Here is an 18,552-nt window from a genome sequence, read left to right on the forward strand (position 1 = left end):
CCTTCCTTCCTTCCTTCCTTCCTTCCTTCCTTCCTTCCTTCCTTCCTCCCTTCCTCCCTCTCTCTTTCTCTGTTTCTTTCTTTCTTTCCCATTCCAATCCTTCCAATCACCCAGGTTTAGAATCTCAGACTAATCTTTCACCCTTTGTTATTCTCTCTATATAATTAGTTAACAAGTCTATCACTTGGTATTTGCCTCCTTATTTTGACCCACCACCTTATCTCAGGTCCCAATCAATCGATCAACAAGCATTTACTAAACATCCATTATGTGCTAGGTTCCAGGGACACAAAGACAAAGAATAAAACAATCTATACACACAAGAGCTTACATTCTAATGGAGAAAACAAGTACACATATAAGCACATACAGGATATAGAGAAAATCAATAAAAATACACAATAGATAAATAAAAGCTAGGGAGGTAGGGTACTAGCAGTAGGGACTATGAGGGCAGGCTTCTTGTAGAAGGTGGTGCTTGAGCTGCCTCTTGAGGGAAGTAAAGAATTCTATGATGTGGAAGTAAGGAGGGAATCCATTCCAAGCAAGGGGACCAGCAAGTACAAAGGCATGGAGATTGGATATGGAAAGTCATGTGTGAGGAACCAAGATAATGCCAGTTTAGTTTGATTGCTGAGTGTGAGAGGGGAAGTAATGTCCAATCAAACTGGAAAGGTATGTTGTACCTGGGTTGTAAAGGCTTAAAAAGCTAAGTAGAGGAGTTTTTATATTATCATAGAGACAATAAGGAAACAATAAGAGTTTTTTGAGTAGGAGAGTAACATGGTCAAATCTACTTAAGAAAAATAAGTTTAACAGCTGATTGCAGGATGGATGTAAGAGTAGACAGACTTATGTCAGGGAGACCAATACAATAGCCTAGATGAATGCCTGTGAGTGGGGAGAAGTCAAATGGAACAAATGCTCTGGGGGCATAAACAGCAAGATTTGGCAACTGATTAGATAGAATGGAAAAGGAAGAATAAGGCCTCCTAGTTGGTCTTTCTACCTCAAGTCTCCCCCTTCTCTAATCTATCCCTCATACAGCTGCCAAAAGTGATATTTCTAAAGTAGAAGGCAAGCCATGTCATTCCTCTTCTGCTCAATAAACTCTGGGGGCTTCCTAATATCTAAGGTTAAGTGCAAACTCCTCCATTTGGCATTTAAAACCCTTCATAATCTATCTCTAATCTACCTTTTCAACCTTATTAGACATCACCTCCCTTCATGTACAGCAATCTAACCAAAGCTAAGCCTTCTTGTTGTTCCTCACATATGACATTGTATCTCCTATTTCCGTGCTGTTATATTCCTCTCCATCTCTTAAAATTCCTATTTTCCTTCAAAATCTACTTGAGTGGCACTTACTATATGAGGCCTTTCCTGATCCTCTTGGATGCTAGCCTTGCCCCTGAAATTACTTTACATTTATTTTGGGAAAGAAAATCTTATTTTTCTATCCCAGTGCCTGATAAAACCAAGATAAATTAAGTGGGGAAAAACTATTTGGCAAGGACTTCTGGAAAACTGGAAGGCAGTTGAGTAGAATGAGGTTTAGACCATTAACTTATACTACAAGAAGTTCAAAATGGATATTCAACCTCAATATGAAAGATCATTCAATTAAAAAAAAAAGAAGAGAAACAGGTCAACAAATCAATGAGTAAGCATTTATTTACCATGGTTAGGGGAAGAGTTCTCCCTCCAACCAGGAAAAGAGGTGAGCACAAAAGATAAAAGAGGTCATTTTGAGTATATGAAATTGAAAAATTTAGCACTAAGTCAATGCAATTAGGTAAGAAAAACATCTCTTCATCGAGTATTTCTGAAAAGAGCCTAATGTCCAATATATATATGGAACACAAATATGTAAGACCAAGAGCCATTCCCCAACAGGTGGCCAAAGGATAAGGATAAACCATTCTTTAAAAAAAATAAGGAAAAGGAAAAGATTTGCAAACTTCTAGTAACTATATGGAAAAGTGTTCCAAATACTAACAAGAAGAGAAATGCAAATAAAAATGATTCTGAGGTTTCACCTGACACCAAATAAATTTGCAATGATAACAAAAGGTGGATACAATCAATGCTGGAGAGGATATGAAAACACAGGCACATAATTACCCTGTTGAAGTTATAACTTGGTACATTCTAAAAAACAATTTGATTTGCTACAAAAGGAACTAAATCATCAATTTTCATTAGAACAACAGATCCCACTGGTGCCCATAAACCTCAAGAAGGTCAAAAGCAGAAAAGTCCCATAAGCACTAGAGTGGCATTGTTTTGTAGAAGGAAATTACTGGTAATAAACTAGATATCTACTCATTGGGGTTAATCAAATGATGGAAATAAGAATACGAAATAGCATTTATAAATAACACTAAGATTTTCAAAACTATGAATGTAATACAGTATGACTGTGTGTTAAGAAATAATGAACATGTAGAACTGAGACAAGAATGGAAAGACATTCTAAAGCAAGCAGAAGCAGGATAACAATACTTTTACATACAGCTACTGCAATAATGTAAATGAATGGGAAAAAAGTTGAATAATTATAATAACCAAGCTTATTCCAGAAGAAATGAAAAAAATGTACCTCCCTTCCTTCTTTGGAGAATTAAGGTAATATAAAGACAAAAGATGCAAAAAAAATTTTTTTAAGTAAATATCTTCAGGAGAGGGACCATCTCCTTAATCCAAGTGTCTAGCACAGTGCATTTTACTTTAAATGGAAGGCATTTAGCAAATGCTTGCTGAATGATGGTCAACAAAGGTCTTTTAATCACTAAATCTGATGGTCTTTTCAGTCTTCATCTTTCTTGACCTCTTTGTAGTTTCTGACACTGTTGTTCAGTGTATCATTGTACACTTGTTCCTCCTTTGCTTTTGTGAGAATGATCTCTCCTTTCTCTCTTCCCACAGTACCTAAAATGTTCCATATGGGTTTCCTTTATTGGGTTATCAACCATAACCCACTTCCTAACTGTATGGGTCCCCAAAGGTCTCTTCTGGACCCTCTTCTTTCTCAACCTTTCTGCCTAAACCCAACAAGGTTTATCCTTTCTATATGGATTATTTCCAAAGCTATATAGCCAGCCTGAATACTTATGCTGAGCTTTTAGCATCTCAAGCTCAATGTGTCAAGAACAGAATTAATTTTCTACCATCCCATTTCCCTCCTCTCCTCCCAGTTTTGAAACCACACCTATTCTAAACTTCCCTATTTCTATTGAGGACACCATCATTCTTTGAGGACACTTTCATTCTTCCAGTTATTTCAGTCATATTTCACTCTTTAATACCTTTATCCACCCCTATCTTCTTGATTCTACTTCCACAATGACTTTTATATTATTTTCTTTATAAATAATAACAATAATTATAACAGCTAGCACATATATAGCATTTTAAGGTTTGCAAAGCACTTTACATAAATTTTATAGCATTTGATGAGGTAACTCTTGTCTCTACTCATGGCCACAATGCTATTCAAAGGTCCTGGAGTACTAAAATAGCTTCCAAATAGTCTCCATATTTCCATTCACTCCCCTCTCTAACCCATCTTTCCCACGGCTTCCAAAATAATCATCCCAAAACAAAATTCTGACCATGGTCACTCCCTTGACCCCTTCAGTAGCTCTCTATTGCTTCTGGGGATAAAATACCAACTTCCATGTTCCAATCTGCATTTCTGATCATTTCATATTATGCCTCTTGATGTACTCTACATTCAATCCAAACTTGCTCATGCACTTTTCCTACCAGTCCATCTATCTCCTAAGTCTGTGATTTTCTACAATATTTTTGGAATGTACTCTTTTGTCTTCACAATAATACTGTGCTTCCTTCAAGACTAACTCTGGGTGTTACCTCTTACAGGAAGCCTTTCTTGATTTCCTAAGTCAATTTATCATGCCTAATCTGAAAAAAAAAAAAAACTTGCAACCTTTCCTTTAAGCCCACCTTGAAATGTAAGACAAATAAGCACTAAGACTGCACACTGTATGTGCTTAATAAATGTTTGCTAAATGGTTATTTTTATTTTATTTTATTTTATTTTTTAAAGCAATCGGGGTTAAGTAACTTGCTCAAGGTTACACGGCCAGTTATTTCTGGGTGTGGTGCTAAGTATCAGAGCCTGGATTTGATCCCAGGTCATCCTGACTCTGGGGCCAGTGCTCTTACTCACTGAGCCACCTGGCTGCCCCTAAGCAATCGGGGTTAAGTAACTTGCTCAAGGTTACACGGCCAGGTGTTTCTGGGTGGGTGCTAAGTGTCTAAGCCTGGATTCGATCCCAGGTCATCCCAACTCTGGGGCCAGTGCTCTTACTCGCTGTGCTACTTGGCCGCCCTTGCTAAATGGTTATTAAAAGAACAGGCATTGGAATCTTCTCAGAAGTCAGAAGGTAGTTCCAGGAAAGTTATTTGCTAAGTATATACAAGTTAACAATGTTTCTTTTCCTTCAAATCTGATTTATTTTCATGGGGAGCACCCATCTTTTTTTACCCAAGAATAATTTCATTAATTTAGATCGACTCAGTATAGAAGTAAATTTAATTTTTATCATTTTTTTTAACAAAAATGTGTAAAACCTAAGTGAAAAAATAATTTTTTGTTTCCCCCTTGAAAAATAACATCAAAATATAAAATAATCATATAATACTTGACTCAACATTTGCATATATATCTGGTGTTTCAACTGTGATAAGATATATTCTTGAAATAAAGTTCTCTAAACATAAAAAATGTTTAAAGACATTTTGTTGTTTTTGTGCTTCAGAATAAAAGTTACCAATTTTATAGTAGCATGTTGTTGTGAGTAGCACTTAGGTTTGGAAAAATATGGGTTAAATTTCTGCGTCTAACATATACTAAATTTGGGACCATGACTAGTCAGTAAACCTCTCAGTGCCCCAGACAAATCTCAGAGGCTTTAAATTAGAGATGAAGTGGAGTTGGGGGTGCAGGAGGGATCATTTTATATACTTTGCATTTATTCATAAAGTTCTAAGTTGGTCATTTTAGGCTATACGCCAAAACTAATTTTCATACTGTAGTGTTTTCTAGACCACAAAATAGATTACCTTGCAAGTCGCCCCCCACTTGATCCTGGAACACAGGCAATAAAATCTTCCAAAAATGATTGTTCATTGCTTTGAATTTGAAGTGGCAAGCTTCCTTCAAGAGCTTCCAGTATAGTTGGTGAATGAGAAAGGGCTAAACCTTTTCCAAGAATACCAGAATGAGTTTTGCACACCTATTTGGCAAAAAAGAAAAATGATATATCAGCTGATGGAAAAACTGTGACATATATAAAGACAATTCTTTAAAACAAACATATTATATTATAAAAAAGTCTAACCCACAGGATTCCTTTGAAAGCTCATGTAATTTTATACTGGCATAAATGCATAAACATTTAGGACTTAAAATACTACTTGTATTTAAAAAAAAACACTTGTAGTTATTTTACCTCAGGAAAAAACACATTTAATGCTGAATCTGACTTCTTTTTATTCAGCATAAAGTACTAACTCAGTAAAAAATCTGGTCAAATGCTCTAAGTCCTCTTCCCATTCTGGCACCATTCTATACAGATTGAAGCAAACTATTTGCTCTGTCTTTTTTTTTGCTTTGTTTTGTTTCTTCATTCTCGTTGTTTACTCCATTGGTTATAATCCTTCTTTACAACCTGACTAATGTTTAATGTGAAGGTATTTGCAGATCCCATATTTGATTGCATGCTGCCATGGGGGTTGGGAGGAGGGGAAGGAAGGGGAGAAAATTTGAAACTCAAGGGATTTTGGAACTGAATATTGTAAACTAAAAGTAAATAAATATTTTAAAATTTAAAAAAAATCTGGCACCATTCTACCTTTCCAATCTTTATCTAATTAATTATTCTTTTCCATATACTCCAGTTAATATGAACTATTACTTGTGCACATCCAATATACAAGGGATGATTCTCTATTTCTGCCTATGCTTTATTCAAACTGATTCCTATGACCTAAATGAGCACCCTTCTATCTCCACTGTGTTTATATAATTTCTGCTCCTTCCAGCTCCTTTATGAAGCCTTTCTGTTTACAACACAGTCAATGAGGACTCTCCTTCTCCCACTTAGACCTAAATCATATAGGATTATGCATTTCTTTTAAGCACTTAAATATTATTTGTGTGTGGGTATATATATATATGTGTATACACACACACATATATATGTATGTATGCATGTGTGTATATATCTCTCTACTGAATTGTAAACTCCTTAAAAAAGACTATGTATAGTCTCCCTAAAGATAAAATACAAACACCTTCGCTTGGTATATGATGCTCTACACAATCTGGCTTGAACCTATCTTTCCACTTTATTTGTTCTATTCCCTCTTCAAACAGTTACTGTTCTAGTCAGAATGAGTTGTACAGCTTGTATTTTGCTCTCTTTATTTATTCATGAAAGCTGTTTCTCTTCCATGTTTCAAATATATTCTCTTCTCATTTTCATCTGTTTAAATTCTTCTCTTCCTTGGATCTCCTAAGTGTTCATACAATGCAATCTCATAGTACAGACTTATTAAAGTTGAATCCATATATTACCACATTACAGTGATATTTTAAAATTTATAGTAGCAAATATGCTATATAATTTTATTATTCCTATGTAATATACTAGAAAATTGAGGCATTTTGTGACTTCTGATGAGACCTGAGGCAGTAATTATTTTCTATGTAGGCACCAAGAAGGTGCATTGAAAAGAATGCTGCCCTTGGAGTTCAGACCAGAGATTCAAATCCCACTTTGGACACATTAGCTATATGATACTGGACAAATCATTTAATCTCTTTTTAGTATCCTATCCCTCATTAAGCAAAATGGGTATTAAAACACCTATCTCACAGGGTTGTTCTGAGAATAAAAAGACATAATATTCATAAAGTGCTGTGCAAATCTTTAGGTGTTATTTAAATGCTAGCTATTGTTATTATTATTATCTTCTGGAGTGTATGTCTGTTTTCTAAACCACAATGTTCCCACTAACGATAAATGATGGCATACTTCTGCTGTTTCTTAAGGTAAAAGGACAAGTAGCTACAATGAATGATGGCATATGCTAAATCTTTTTTGAAAGGTTAGAACAACCAATATGGGGGCAGCTAGGTGGCGCAGAGAATAGAGCACTGGCCCTGGAGTCAGGAGGACCTGGGTTCAGGTCTGAACACTCACTCACTAGTCCTGTGACCTTGGGCAGGTCATTTAACCTCAATTGCCCTGCCTTCCTCCTTCCAAAAAGAAAAAAAAAAAGGTCAGAACATATTTAGTTCAGAGAAAGTTATTATCATTGGTCTTTTTATTTAGAGATAGGTGACCCTTTTGCTAAAAGAAATTTTTTCCTAAAAGAAATTAAGTAGGGAGGCTCAATGATAGTCAAATTCTGATCTGTAAACAAAGGTAGCACTATATCATTCTCCTAGAAATATAAAGCCCAAATGAAATGTTAGAAGACACTATAATACATAAAATAACTTTCTGCAAAGTACTCATTCAATTTCATTGTTACCCTAGAGTTAAATTTCCTAGTTTCTAAACATTTTTCAAATCCAAATTTTGATAAAAGTAAAAATCACTTGTCAAATAAAGTTTTGGATTCATGGATTGCTGACAATGTAAAATTACTTATGATGTAAAAGTACTTACAACATGAAATGTAAATGTACTTGGAACATATAATATAAAGAATAAAATATCTACCTGCAGAGCAGCCTCTTCAAGAATTTCAAGATCTTCCTCCAATTCATTACCTGCTGCACAAATTAAATGGTTCATTGAAAAATGTTGGTTGAACTTTCTTGACAATTAAATTCTATACAATTCTACATTAAAATTCCAATAGCCTAAGGACCCCCCCCCCATTATTTTATACAAGCTGTGATTAAAAGTATAAAATGAAACTTGCAACATATATTTAACAAAGCTATATACTATATTTATAGCAAACCTCTTTTAATCTAATATTTTCACTCTAACATTGTAACAGAAAAGAATTATGCTACCTTAGCCTAATGGAGTTTTAGCTAACTTGGGCATCCTTGATTACTTGAGACCCTTACACGAAAGTACTATGATTTCTTAGCATTAGACATTAAATCAATGGCAAAGGAAACCATAATTAAGATCTAATATTTACTTTATAGCTACTTGAAAGACATTTTAAGGTACAGTGAGAGAGGGAACTGATGAGAAAAATGATGAGTAAGTGCTTTAAATGTATGTTTTTGATTCAAGCAAACAGAACTTTCTGCCCATAATTAACCAATAGGCATGCGTTTATAGTTTAGGAATATAATGGGGTGTTGGAGGAAAGAGGTGAATGAGCAAAAGTGCTGCCTGATTACAGGCATACAGTAGTTAATCTAAATGACATGGCTTTCTCTTCACTCTACCTCCCCCAGAGATGTTGAATAAGCATGTTAATTAGAAAAGGCACTTCTGGCAGCAAGGTTGGTATAAGTACAAGACAAGTAGTTGGGAAGAAAGGATTATAAGGAGGAAGTACAGTGATTTTCATGTGCATTTGTATGTGAGAGAGAAAGGAAGAGATATACATATACTTGGGTGTGTGGGTAGTACAAGGTAAGAGAATACCAGAATAAATATAGGATTACTTACCAATAGGAAGTGCTAGATCCTTTTTCATTAAAGCTGCTGCACAAACCCCACCAAGATTAGCTAATTCTTTTTCCAACTGAATAATTCCCTGTAAAATTACAAATTAAATTCTAATTTAAAAGTTTGTGTCTGATATCAGTATTTAATTTAGCAAAATGTTTTCTATAAAACTCATAATTGACAAGAAGTGGACTCTCAAAAAATATACTATATAACACCCTCAGTGTTAGCTCACTGCTGAATTAATAAGTCAGGGAGAAAAGCAATTCATCTAGCTATGAAGCAATTCATCTGGATAGGGATGACCAGTGTCAAATGGCAAGTTAATACAAATGCTGAGGCTGCAAATACATTTATTAGTCCACAGAACTCGATTATTATTATTATTTGCTTTTTGGAGGGGAGAGGGCGAGGCAATTGGGGCTAAGTGATTTGCCCAGGGTCACACTGCCATTAAGTGTTAAGTGTCTGAGGCCGTAATCTGAACTCAGGTCCTCCTGACTTCAGGGCCAGTACTCTACTCACTGCACCACCTAGCCACCCTGACTATTATTTTTTTTAAACAGTTCATTCTATGTTTTGTTTTGCTGAATTAAATTCTAGGCATTTAGAAGAAACATAGGTCATGCTCCACAACAAGCCAGAAAGTTGTCATTAATCCACAGGGTAATGAACTAAGTGAATTAAATATAACTGGGGGAATGACAATTTCCTGTACATATTTAACATTTCCTTTCTGTTTCAATTAAATAAGACACTTGGGAGGAGAAAATGTAAAAGAATACACTCCTTTAAGCAGCTGAGGAGTGTTAGAAAGAGAAATCATACCTATGTTGTTAGGTTTCTGGGAATGTGTATAGAAATCATACCCATATTTTCTTGGCATATTAGACAGAAATTGATATCAGGATCAGGTAGAGCTTGAAGAATATGACTACAACTTTTTTTTTTTAATTCAAAATGGTATGAAACTATATACAATGAATTTTATTCTTAAACTAGTTTGGGGTATGGAGAATGGGCAGAAGCAGGGATATTTCAATCAATTCATTTACTAGTGCCTTTTTACTTATTTACTTTTTAATTGGTTTTTTTTTTAGGTTATATTAATAGCTATATGTACAAGATGAGAAAAATCTAAGAGGAATCTAAGAATTTATAATAATCACATCTTAAGAAATGACAGAGATTTTCATTTAATTTAAGGCAAAGATGTGCTGATAAATGTTTAACAACCAGTTCTACTCCAACCAACAAAAAAACAAATCATATCTGATCTTGCAGTGTTTGCCAATTTCCAATATATAAATGCTAACAATGAAAATTTAACAATCAGATCTTGTGAGATGGTTTGAGTTGACTCTACCTGCATATGATTTTTACATTACAAATAATAGCTTAAAAATGAATTTAAACTTTGAACAAAATGTGTAACTGACATTTAGAAGTCAAATACTGCCTACCAAAAGAGGCTTAGTTTGATCTAATTAAAAGAAGATTCACTCTTACCTCATCAGAACCAGGACTAAATTCATATCCAATTGCAAAACACTTGAAACCATAAAATGAAGCTTTGTCATCTTTCACATAATCTGATGCAGTCTCTAATGAAAAAAGGGCTTCATTTCCTAAGAAAGTAAAAGTTTTGAAATGAAAATATTCTTTTAATTATTCTTTCAAAGAAATCCAGATAAGGAGGAATGCACAAGAAAAAATGTAAATGAACATAAGGAATACTATTTAATATTTATATAAGTAATGCTTCATCATAGTGATAATTTTTCAGCATTAAATCTTGAACAAATTTTCCTATTTTTGAATTATGAGTGTTATCTCTAATAAGCTATCCACATAACTCAGAGCTGCCTTATTTCCTACCCAGAATGCTTCTACGTTGGCTTTGTTGCTTTATGGTTGGGTGAGTAACAGGGCCTTTAGCTCAGTTTGTCTACACTATCATGCCTGCTATATTCTTTTCTAACTCTTATATTAATGGAAAGGACTATATGATTTTTTAATTACTGTAGTATTAACTTGTGCTATTAATCTTTTACATTATTTTAGGTATTTTGAAGTTGTTAGTATTTAAAGAGCTATAAATGATTTATTTCTTTTTTCTTTTGGAGGGGGGAAGGCAGGGCAATTGGGGTTAAGTGACTTGCCCAAGGGCACATGGCTAGTAAGTGTTAAGTGTCTGAGGCCACATTTGAACTCAGGTTCTCCTGACTCCAGGGCTGGTGCTCTATTCACTGTGCCACCCCAAGAGCTATAATTTATGGTCTACAAGAGAGAAATAATTAGGATCACAGGTTTATAGAGCAGTGAGGAATCTTAGAGCTTAGTCTAATCCTCTAATTTTCACAGAGGTTAAGGTTGCAATATAGCACTTGGCAAAGCAAGAATTTGAACCCAGGTCTACTGACACCAAATCTGATGTTCATTTTATTATAGCCCATATTCATAAAGGTTCATTTAGCATCAATGACAGCAAGTCACAAGACTGTCATAGATTACACAATCACAACCCAGACTATAGAGTCTTAATTTTTATAACCTATTAATAATTCTAAGAAAAAATACCAAAAAGCCTTTATAACATTTACATAATCCAAAAGGGTACAAAGAGGAGAAAGCAGAGAGCTGACAGAATGAGAGGCTAACTAAAGCTTCTTGACTGAATATAAAATTTAACCATTATGTAATAATCGAACAATAAGCACTTATTAAGTACCTAAGTACCAAATATGATGCTAGATTCTAAGAATACAAAAATAATGAAAGAATCCCCACTTATAAGAAATTTACATTCAAATTAAGAAGATATGTAAATATATGAGGATATATAGAAAAAAATATAAAGAGAATAAAAATATGTATGTACAAAGTGCTTAAATACTTTGGAAAGGCTTCATGTAGAAGCTGGAGCTTGAGCTGCCTTTTGAAGACAGAAGGATTCTGGGAAGACTATGTGAGGAAAAACTACACTCCAGGTCAGGGAGTGGGTGAGAGAGATAAGGGATGACCAGTACCAAAGCATGGAAATGGGAAATGCAGAAAGAGAAGGCCATTTTAGCTGGATTGCAGGTGGAGAAGAAGTGATGGCCTGTGAAGCCAGAAAGACAGGTTGGGGCCAGGTTGTGAAGGGCTTTAAAAACTAAAGTGAAAAGCTTATATTTTATCCCACTAGAATTTGTTGAGTGGGAGGGAGTGTGTCACATGACAGGGGAAGGAGGAGGAGAGGGAAAAACAGAAAGAGGGAAAGAGGAGATAGATGGGAAAAGGGAAAGAAAGGTAGAGAGAAATAAAAAGAGGAAAGAGATGGAGAAGTGAAGTTAGGGGAAAAGAAAGAGGAGGTAAAGAGAGAAAGAGATAGTAGGAAAAGAGAGAAGGAGACAGAAAGAGAGGGAGGGAAAGAGGGAGAAAGAGAAGTTAGACTGGTAAGAGAAGAACCAGGATAGAGTTGCAAAAGTCATAAAAGCCTAGAGTGGAGATGGTGCCCAGGAAAGGCTGGTAAAGTGTCAAATGCAGAAGGTAGGTCAAGAAGATTGAGGGCTGACAAAAGACCATCAGACCTGGTGATTAAGAAATCTCTGGTAACGTTGGGGAGAGCAATTTCAATTGAGTGATGAGGTTGAAAAACAGACTGTAAATGGTGAAGGACAGGAGAAAAGTTAGAGGCAGTGAGTATAGACAGCTTTTTCTAGGAGTTTGGCTGAGAAAAGGAAGACAGATATTGAATGATAACTTGAGGGATTAAGTTGAAAGTCTGAGATAAAGAGGGAAAGACTGGGTGGCTAGGTGGTGCCGTGAGTAAAATGCTGGCTCCAGAGTCAGGAGGACCCGACTTTGGTTCCGGCCTCAGACACTTAACACCCACACAAAAAAAAAACTAGCTGTGTAACCTTGGGCAAGTTACTTAACCTCAATTGCCCTCCAAAAGGCAAAAAAAACAAAGGAAAGACTGAAGATGAAACTTTCTGGATAAGATGGGAAGAAATGTGATCAAATATACATATAGACAGGGATTGACTTGGGCAAGGAATAAACATCCTGTCTATTTTTCTGCAATCTGGTTTCACTTTATCTATCCAAATTTATCATTCTCTACATCCCAAAATAAATTCTGTATTGCAGGCAAGTTAGACTTATCCCTAGAATATGCTGTGCTCATTCTATCTCCTAACTTTTTTTTCATCTCTCCCTGGAATGGTCTCTTTTCTCACTTGTTTTTGTTTTAAAGTACAATGAAAGACATATAGTTAGTGTAAAATAATCAATGTAATTATCACAAGTAAAACAAACACACTCAAAACACTTACCTGGCAAGACTAAAACCATAGTTGGCCATCCAGAAGACCCTGAAAATTTCTTTAATTCTATCCATGAATTGAGATTTTCATGAACAGAAGTCACCTTCGGTCCAAATCCAGAGTTCTGAGCAGTTCTAATCGGAATCAACAGACGGAGAACATCTTCTGATTGTGCAGTACCACACTGAGGATCAAACTCGATTGTCATCCATCGTACACACTCTGGGAAGGTCACCTGAAGTCAATAAAAAAAATTATCTATCAGATGTATAGATAGTGGAAGAGTTTATGAGTAAGTGATAGGGAAGATTAAATAAAATAAAATGGACAATTTTGATAAATAAAATTTAGAAGTGCATAAAAAATGTAGCTAAAATGAAAAGGGAAAACAGGTAACTGGGGAAAAATCTTTCCAATAAGTTTCTCTGGTAAAGAGAACATATGTAAAACAAAAGAACATTTAAGGAATGGATTAAAATTTATAAGGCTAAAAGAGCCTTTCCCTGACAGACTTGGATAAAAGGTTTTAAAAGGAAGAAATTTAAACTCTCAATAACCATAAGAAAAAAAAACCTAATCTCTAAATCAATAATAAGAGATATGAAAATTAAAGTCGCTATGAGGTTCTACATTCCACTCATCTGAATGACAACAATGATAAAAGAAGAAAATGACAGAGGTTGGAGGGCTAAAATAAAACAGGTCAACTAGGTCTACTATTGGTGGAGCTATAAGATGATCCAACCATGCTAGAAAGAAATTTGGAACTATGCTAAAGATTTGTTAGATTTTTTTTTTTTAAGCAATCGGGGTTAAGTAACTTGCTCAAGGTTACTCGGCCAGTTATTTCTGGGTGTGGTGCTGAGCATCTGAGCCCAGGATTCGATCTCCAGGTCATCCCAACATTGGAGCCGGTCCTATTACTCGCTGAGCCATCTGGCTGCCCCTAAGCCAAAGATTTATTAAACTGCACATATCCTTTGATTCAGCAATACAAATACTAGATCTATACTCCAAAGAAATCAAATAAAAAGGAAAAATAGCTGTTATCTACAAAAATATTTATAATAGTTCTTTTCATGGTAGCCAAGAAGTGGAAATTGGGAAGATAACTTTCTACTGGAGAATGGCTAAACAAACTGTGGTATATGAATATTATGAAATACTATTGTGCCATAAGAAATGACAAAATGAAAAGTTTAAGAGGAAACTGGGAATACGTCTATGAATTACTGAGGGTAAAGTGAGCAGAACTAGGAGGACAATATATATGGTACCATTATTAAGAAAAACACTGGGGGCGGAGTCAAAACAGGACTTCTGTGCAGCTCCCATATGGGCATATGAATACATATGTGAATGTGTGTATATATGTGTACAGGCATACATAGATAGAGGGCACAGGATCAATTTAACAGGAAGGGATGATATTTAAAAGGTGAAATTGAGAGATGAGAGAGGAATTTAATGAGAGGAGATGGGGAGAGACAGAATGGGGTAAACTATCTCATATAGAAGAGGCAAGGGAAAATGGTTACAATGAAGGGGAAGAACAGGAAGGCAAAAGGGAATGGGTCAACCTCATTCTCATTGAATTTGGCTTAGGGAGGGAATGACATACACACTAAATAGGGTATCTCACCTTATAGGAGAGTAGGGGGGAAGGGTATGAGAGGAGGGATGATGGAAGGGAGGGCAGGGAAACTGGAAGCACCCACTTCTGAAAAGGGACAGGATCAAAGTAGAGAACTGAACAAATGGCAGGTGGGATAAGATGGAGGGAAATATAGTCAGTCTTTTACAATATATCCACTATGGAAATGTTTTGCATAGCTATACATGTACAACCTATACTGAATTGCTTATCTTCCCAGTAAGGGTGACAAGGGAGGAAGGGAATGAATCTGGAATTCAAAGTTTTAAAATCAAATGTTTAAATATATATACTATTATTAATATTATTTTACATGTAACTGGGAAATAAGATATACAGGCACTGGGGCATAAAGATCCACTGTGCCCTACTGGAAAGTCGGAGGGGGTATGGAAGAAGATATGTGAGAGAGCAGATTGGAGGAGGGGATATCCAGTGGGATCGCTATTCTGGGGTGGTGGGTAGGGGAAAAACGGGGAGAAAATTTGTAACTCAAAATCTTGTGTAAATGAATGATGTAAACTAGAAGTTAATAAAGTATTTGATAAAATAAAAAAAAAGAAAAGAAAAACACCTTTGAAAAACTTCAGAACACTGATAAAGCAATGGTAAAATACAAACCCAAAAGAATGAAGATGAAACATACTACTCACCTCCTGTGAATGAGGTGCTTAACTTGAAATTTGGAAAGGAGGCACATATTTTTAGACATATTCAGTGTGGGAATTTAGTTTTTCCAAACTGTGTGTGTGCATGTGTGTGTCTCAAGGGCTTCATTTACTTCTTTATTTTTTTAAAATTTGTTTTAATTTAAATTAATTTGAAGAGAGAGTAATCAGACGGACAGATTAATTAAAAATAGTCAATCACCACCAGGAGAAAATATTAACTTATTAGGAATTACTCCAATTTTGATAGAATAAAACTTAATAAAGGTTCATTTAGGAAAAAAACAGGTACCTCATAACATTTTTAAAACAAGAAATTAAAAAAAAAACTTAGAAATGATTAGAAATCAAAGTGCTAGAATGTCTGTTAACTGCTTGGAATCATAAGTAATCTACTCTAATGAACATACTCTAATGAAGAGGTTGTACTTACTAATAAGATTATAGAACATTCATATTTAAATGGATCTGTGAAGTTCACTGATATGCATATTTGTGCAAAATGTAACATATCTATTTCTTATCTTCTCTTAACTACTGTTCTTGTCCTCTCACAAATCTTTGATTGAATTATATCTCTAGGTTTCTTGATATTACGTGGGTACCAGGGCAATATGTGGGTTTCCCATGTTATCCTTTACTACATAACTGACTGTCTCCTTTTGTGTTTATACATCTCTTTGATATCATTTGTATTTCTTTGCATAACCCATTCAACTCATGCATATGATTAAATAAAATTTATACAACCTACCTTATAGTGCGTAACACATGCAGGTTTATAGGGATGTTCACTCTCTATGACAGCATAGTGATTAGAGGTAGTACAAGCTGAAAGTCCTTGCTCAGGCTGGTTTCCTGTGGTGCTATCTGTTGATTGGTTGGGATTGAATGCAGGGGGTGCATATTTTTGATTTAAAATAGCAACAGAAGGAAGCAATTGCTGGACAAGGCCAAAAACTTCTACGGCCACCTAGGATACAAAAGATTGTATTTAACTTTTAATCTAGATCTCAAATTTGGGTAGAATTTCCCTTATCTAAATCTTGTATTTATACATACATTCAAAAATTTTAATTTTAATTCTTTCAACAAATATTTATTGAGTGACAACCACATACCACTGGTAAGTGGTTCTTCTTCCTTTTTGGTTTTAATTAAGATAAAGTCAATAGTTCACAATACTTAGCTAAATTATAGACTCTGAATTCTATTTATAAATTCCTAGATTCTCCAGAAATATATACCACATAGATAGGCTACATTTCTTTGCCTATGTGTAAAGGTATGTATATTTCCAACTGCTTTACTTCTAAATGCTTGTAAGATGACCAAATGGTTGGCAACCAAGTTACTCAAAGATTACACTGATATTTTCAGAATAATTGCAGTTGTATATTGTAAATACAAACACTAACCTATGATAATTTTTCTCCTTCAAAAAGAAATTTATTGAGGAGCATATTAACTAAAATATAAGAAAATACAGAGACAAAATTTGAACAGATAATCTCAGTCTTTTCACAGTGTATTCATACTACTGAACAAAGGTACAAAAAAAATCACAAGACCATTCTGAGTCCAACACAAATTTGTTATACAACCTAAACTGTACCCTCACTCCTGCTAGATGATCCTTCTACACCTCTCTTATTTCCACCTCCATCATCAACTCACTATCCACAATGGTTCTTTCAAATCTTTTCATGCCTCCTCAAACCTCTCACGCCTTCCGTTCCAGCAATCCTCCCAGCTGAGAACCTAGCTTTATTACTTTACTAAAAAATTTGAGGCCATTCTCTTGTGAGCTCTATCTTCTCCCCTGTTACTCAACTCCTATCACTCATATGCCTTCTATTACTATTTCCTCCTTTACCCCATTTCACATAAAGACGTAGACTTACTCCTTTCCAAGACAATCCCCAATCCCCCAGACTTTTATAAGTGATCTCATTTCATCCTGTCTCCTCCAAAAGACTGCCCTGTCATTATCCCATTTTATTTTAATTTTTAATCCTGCCCTGTCCACCAGCTCCTTTCCTACTGCCTATAAGTATGCCCATGTCTCTCTTATCCTCAAAAAACCCTCACTTGATCCCTCCGTCCGTGCTACTAATTGTTCCATATCTCTTCTGCCCTCTGTGGTTAAACTCCTTGAGAAGTCTGTCTACAACATGTGCTTCCACCTTCTCTCTTCTTACTTTCTTCTTAAAACCCTTTACAATCCTTTGTGACCTCATCATTCTACCAAAATTTCTCTCTCTAAATGTACCAATGACCTACTAATTGCCAAATCCAATGGCGTTTTCTCAATCTTCATTTTCCTTGAACTTGACACTGTTGATCACCCCTCTCCTTGATACCCTCTTTTCTCTAGGTTTTTGGGACCACTGTTGTCATGGTTTTCCTCTTACTGTATCTAACTGCTCCTTCTAGATCTCTTTTGCTGGATCACTTACAGATGTCACACCCTTTAACTATTGATGTCCAATAGGTCTTTATCGTGGGTCTTTTTCTTTTCTTTTATATTACTTACTTGGTGATCTCATTAGATCCCATGAACTTAATTGCAATCTCTATGCTGGTAAGCCTCAAATCTACCTATTGTGCCCCGTCTTTTCTTCCAAACTTTAATCTAGCATCTCCAACAGTTTTTCAGCCATCTTGAACTGTATGTCCAGGGCAGCTAGGAGGCACAGTGGATAGAGTGCTTGGTCTAAAGTCAGGAAGACTCATCATTCTGAGTTTAAATCTGGTTTCCTAACTTAACTAGCCCTGTGACCCTTGGCAAATCACAAAACCCTGTTTGCCCCAGTTTCCTCAAGTGTAAAATGAGCTGGAGAAAGAAATAGCAAACCACTCCAGAATCTTTGCCAAGAAGACCCCAAACGGAGTCATGAAATGTTAGACAATGACTGAACAACAAAAACATCTTACATTCAACATGTTCAAAACCGAACTCATTATCTTTTCGCCTGCAAACTTCCCTCTTACTGTACTATCCTACCAATCCCACAGGTTTAAAATGTACATATCACCCTCAACTCCTCACTATCTCCTGTCCCCACATCTAATATGTTGCCAAGAACTGAATTATTAACTGTATTATTTACAGTTTATGAAACATCTTTGAAATATCTCTTGAATATACCTTCTCTCCTTTGATGCTGCCACCACCCAGCTATTGGCCCTCATAATCTCACACTTGCTTATTGTAGCATCCTACTAGTGGGTTAGCTTGC

General features: G+C 35.4%; 1 protein-coding gene across 2 annotated transcripts in view; it reads right to left on the reverse strand.

Moving 5' to 3' along the window:
- Window positions 1-18,552, reverse strand: part of MYCBP2 (MYC binding protein 2) — a 301,197-nt gene that overhangs the window by 136,367 nt on the left and 146,278 nt on the right. For both annotated transcript variants that reach the window (XM_069066842.1, XM_069066841.1), the window contains 6 exons: window positions 16,065-16,283; window positions 12,998-13,223; window positions 10,188-10,306; window positions 8,679-8,766; window positions 7,761-7,813; window positions 5,092-5,264 (listed from right to left, as the gene is read on the reverse strand). In XM_069066842.1, the coding sequence (XP_068922943.1) occupies window positions 5,092-5,264; window positions 7,761-7,813; window positions 8,679-8,766; window positions 10,188-10,306; window positions 12,998-13,223; window positions 16,065-16,283 (878 nt within the window). The remainder of the gene's footprint in view (window positions 1-5,091; window positions 5,265-7,760; window positions 7,814-8,678; window positions 8,767-10,187; window positions 10,307-12,997; window positions 13,224-16,064; window positions 16,284-18,552) is intronic.

This window comes from Petaurus breviceps, unplaced genomic scaffold (genome assembly GCF_028583685.1).
Source record: "Petaurus breviceps papuanus isolate PSGF00001 unplaced genomic scaffold, PetGlider_PUasm1.0 90730, whole genome shotgun sequence".
Classification (NCBI taxonomy): Eukaryota; Metazoa; Chordata; class Mammalia; order Diprotodontia; family Petauridae; genus Petaurus; species Petaurus breviceps.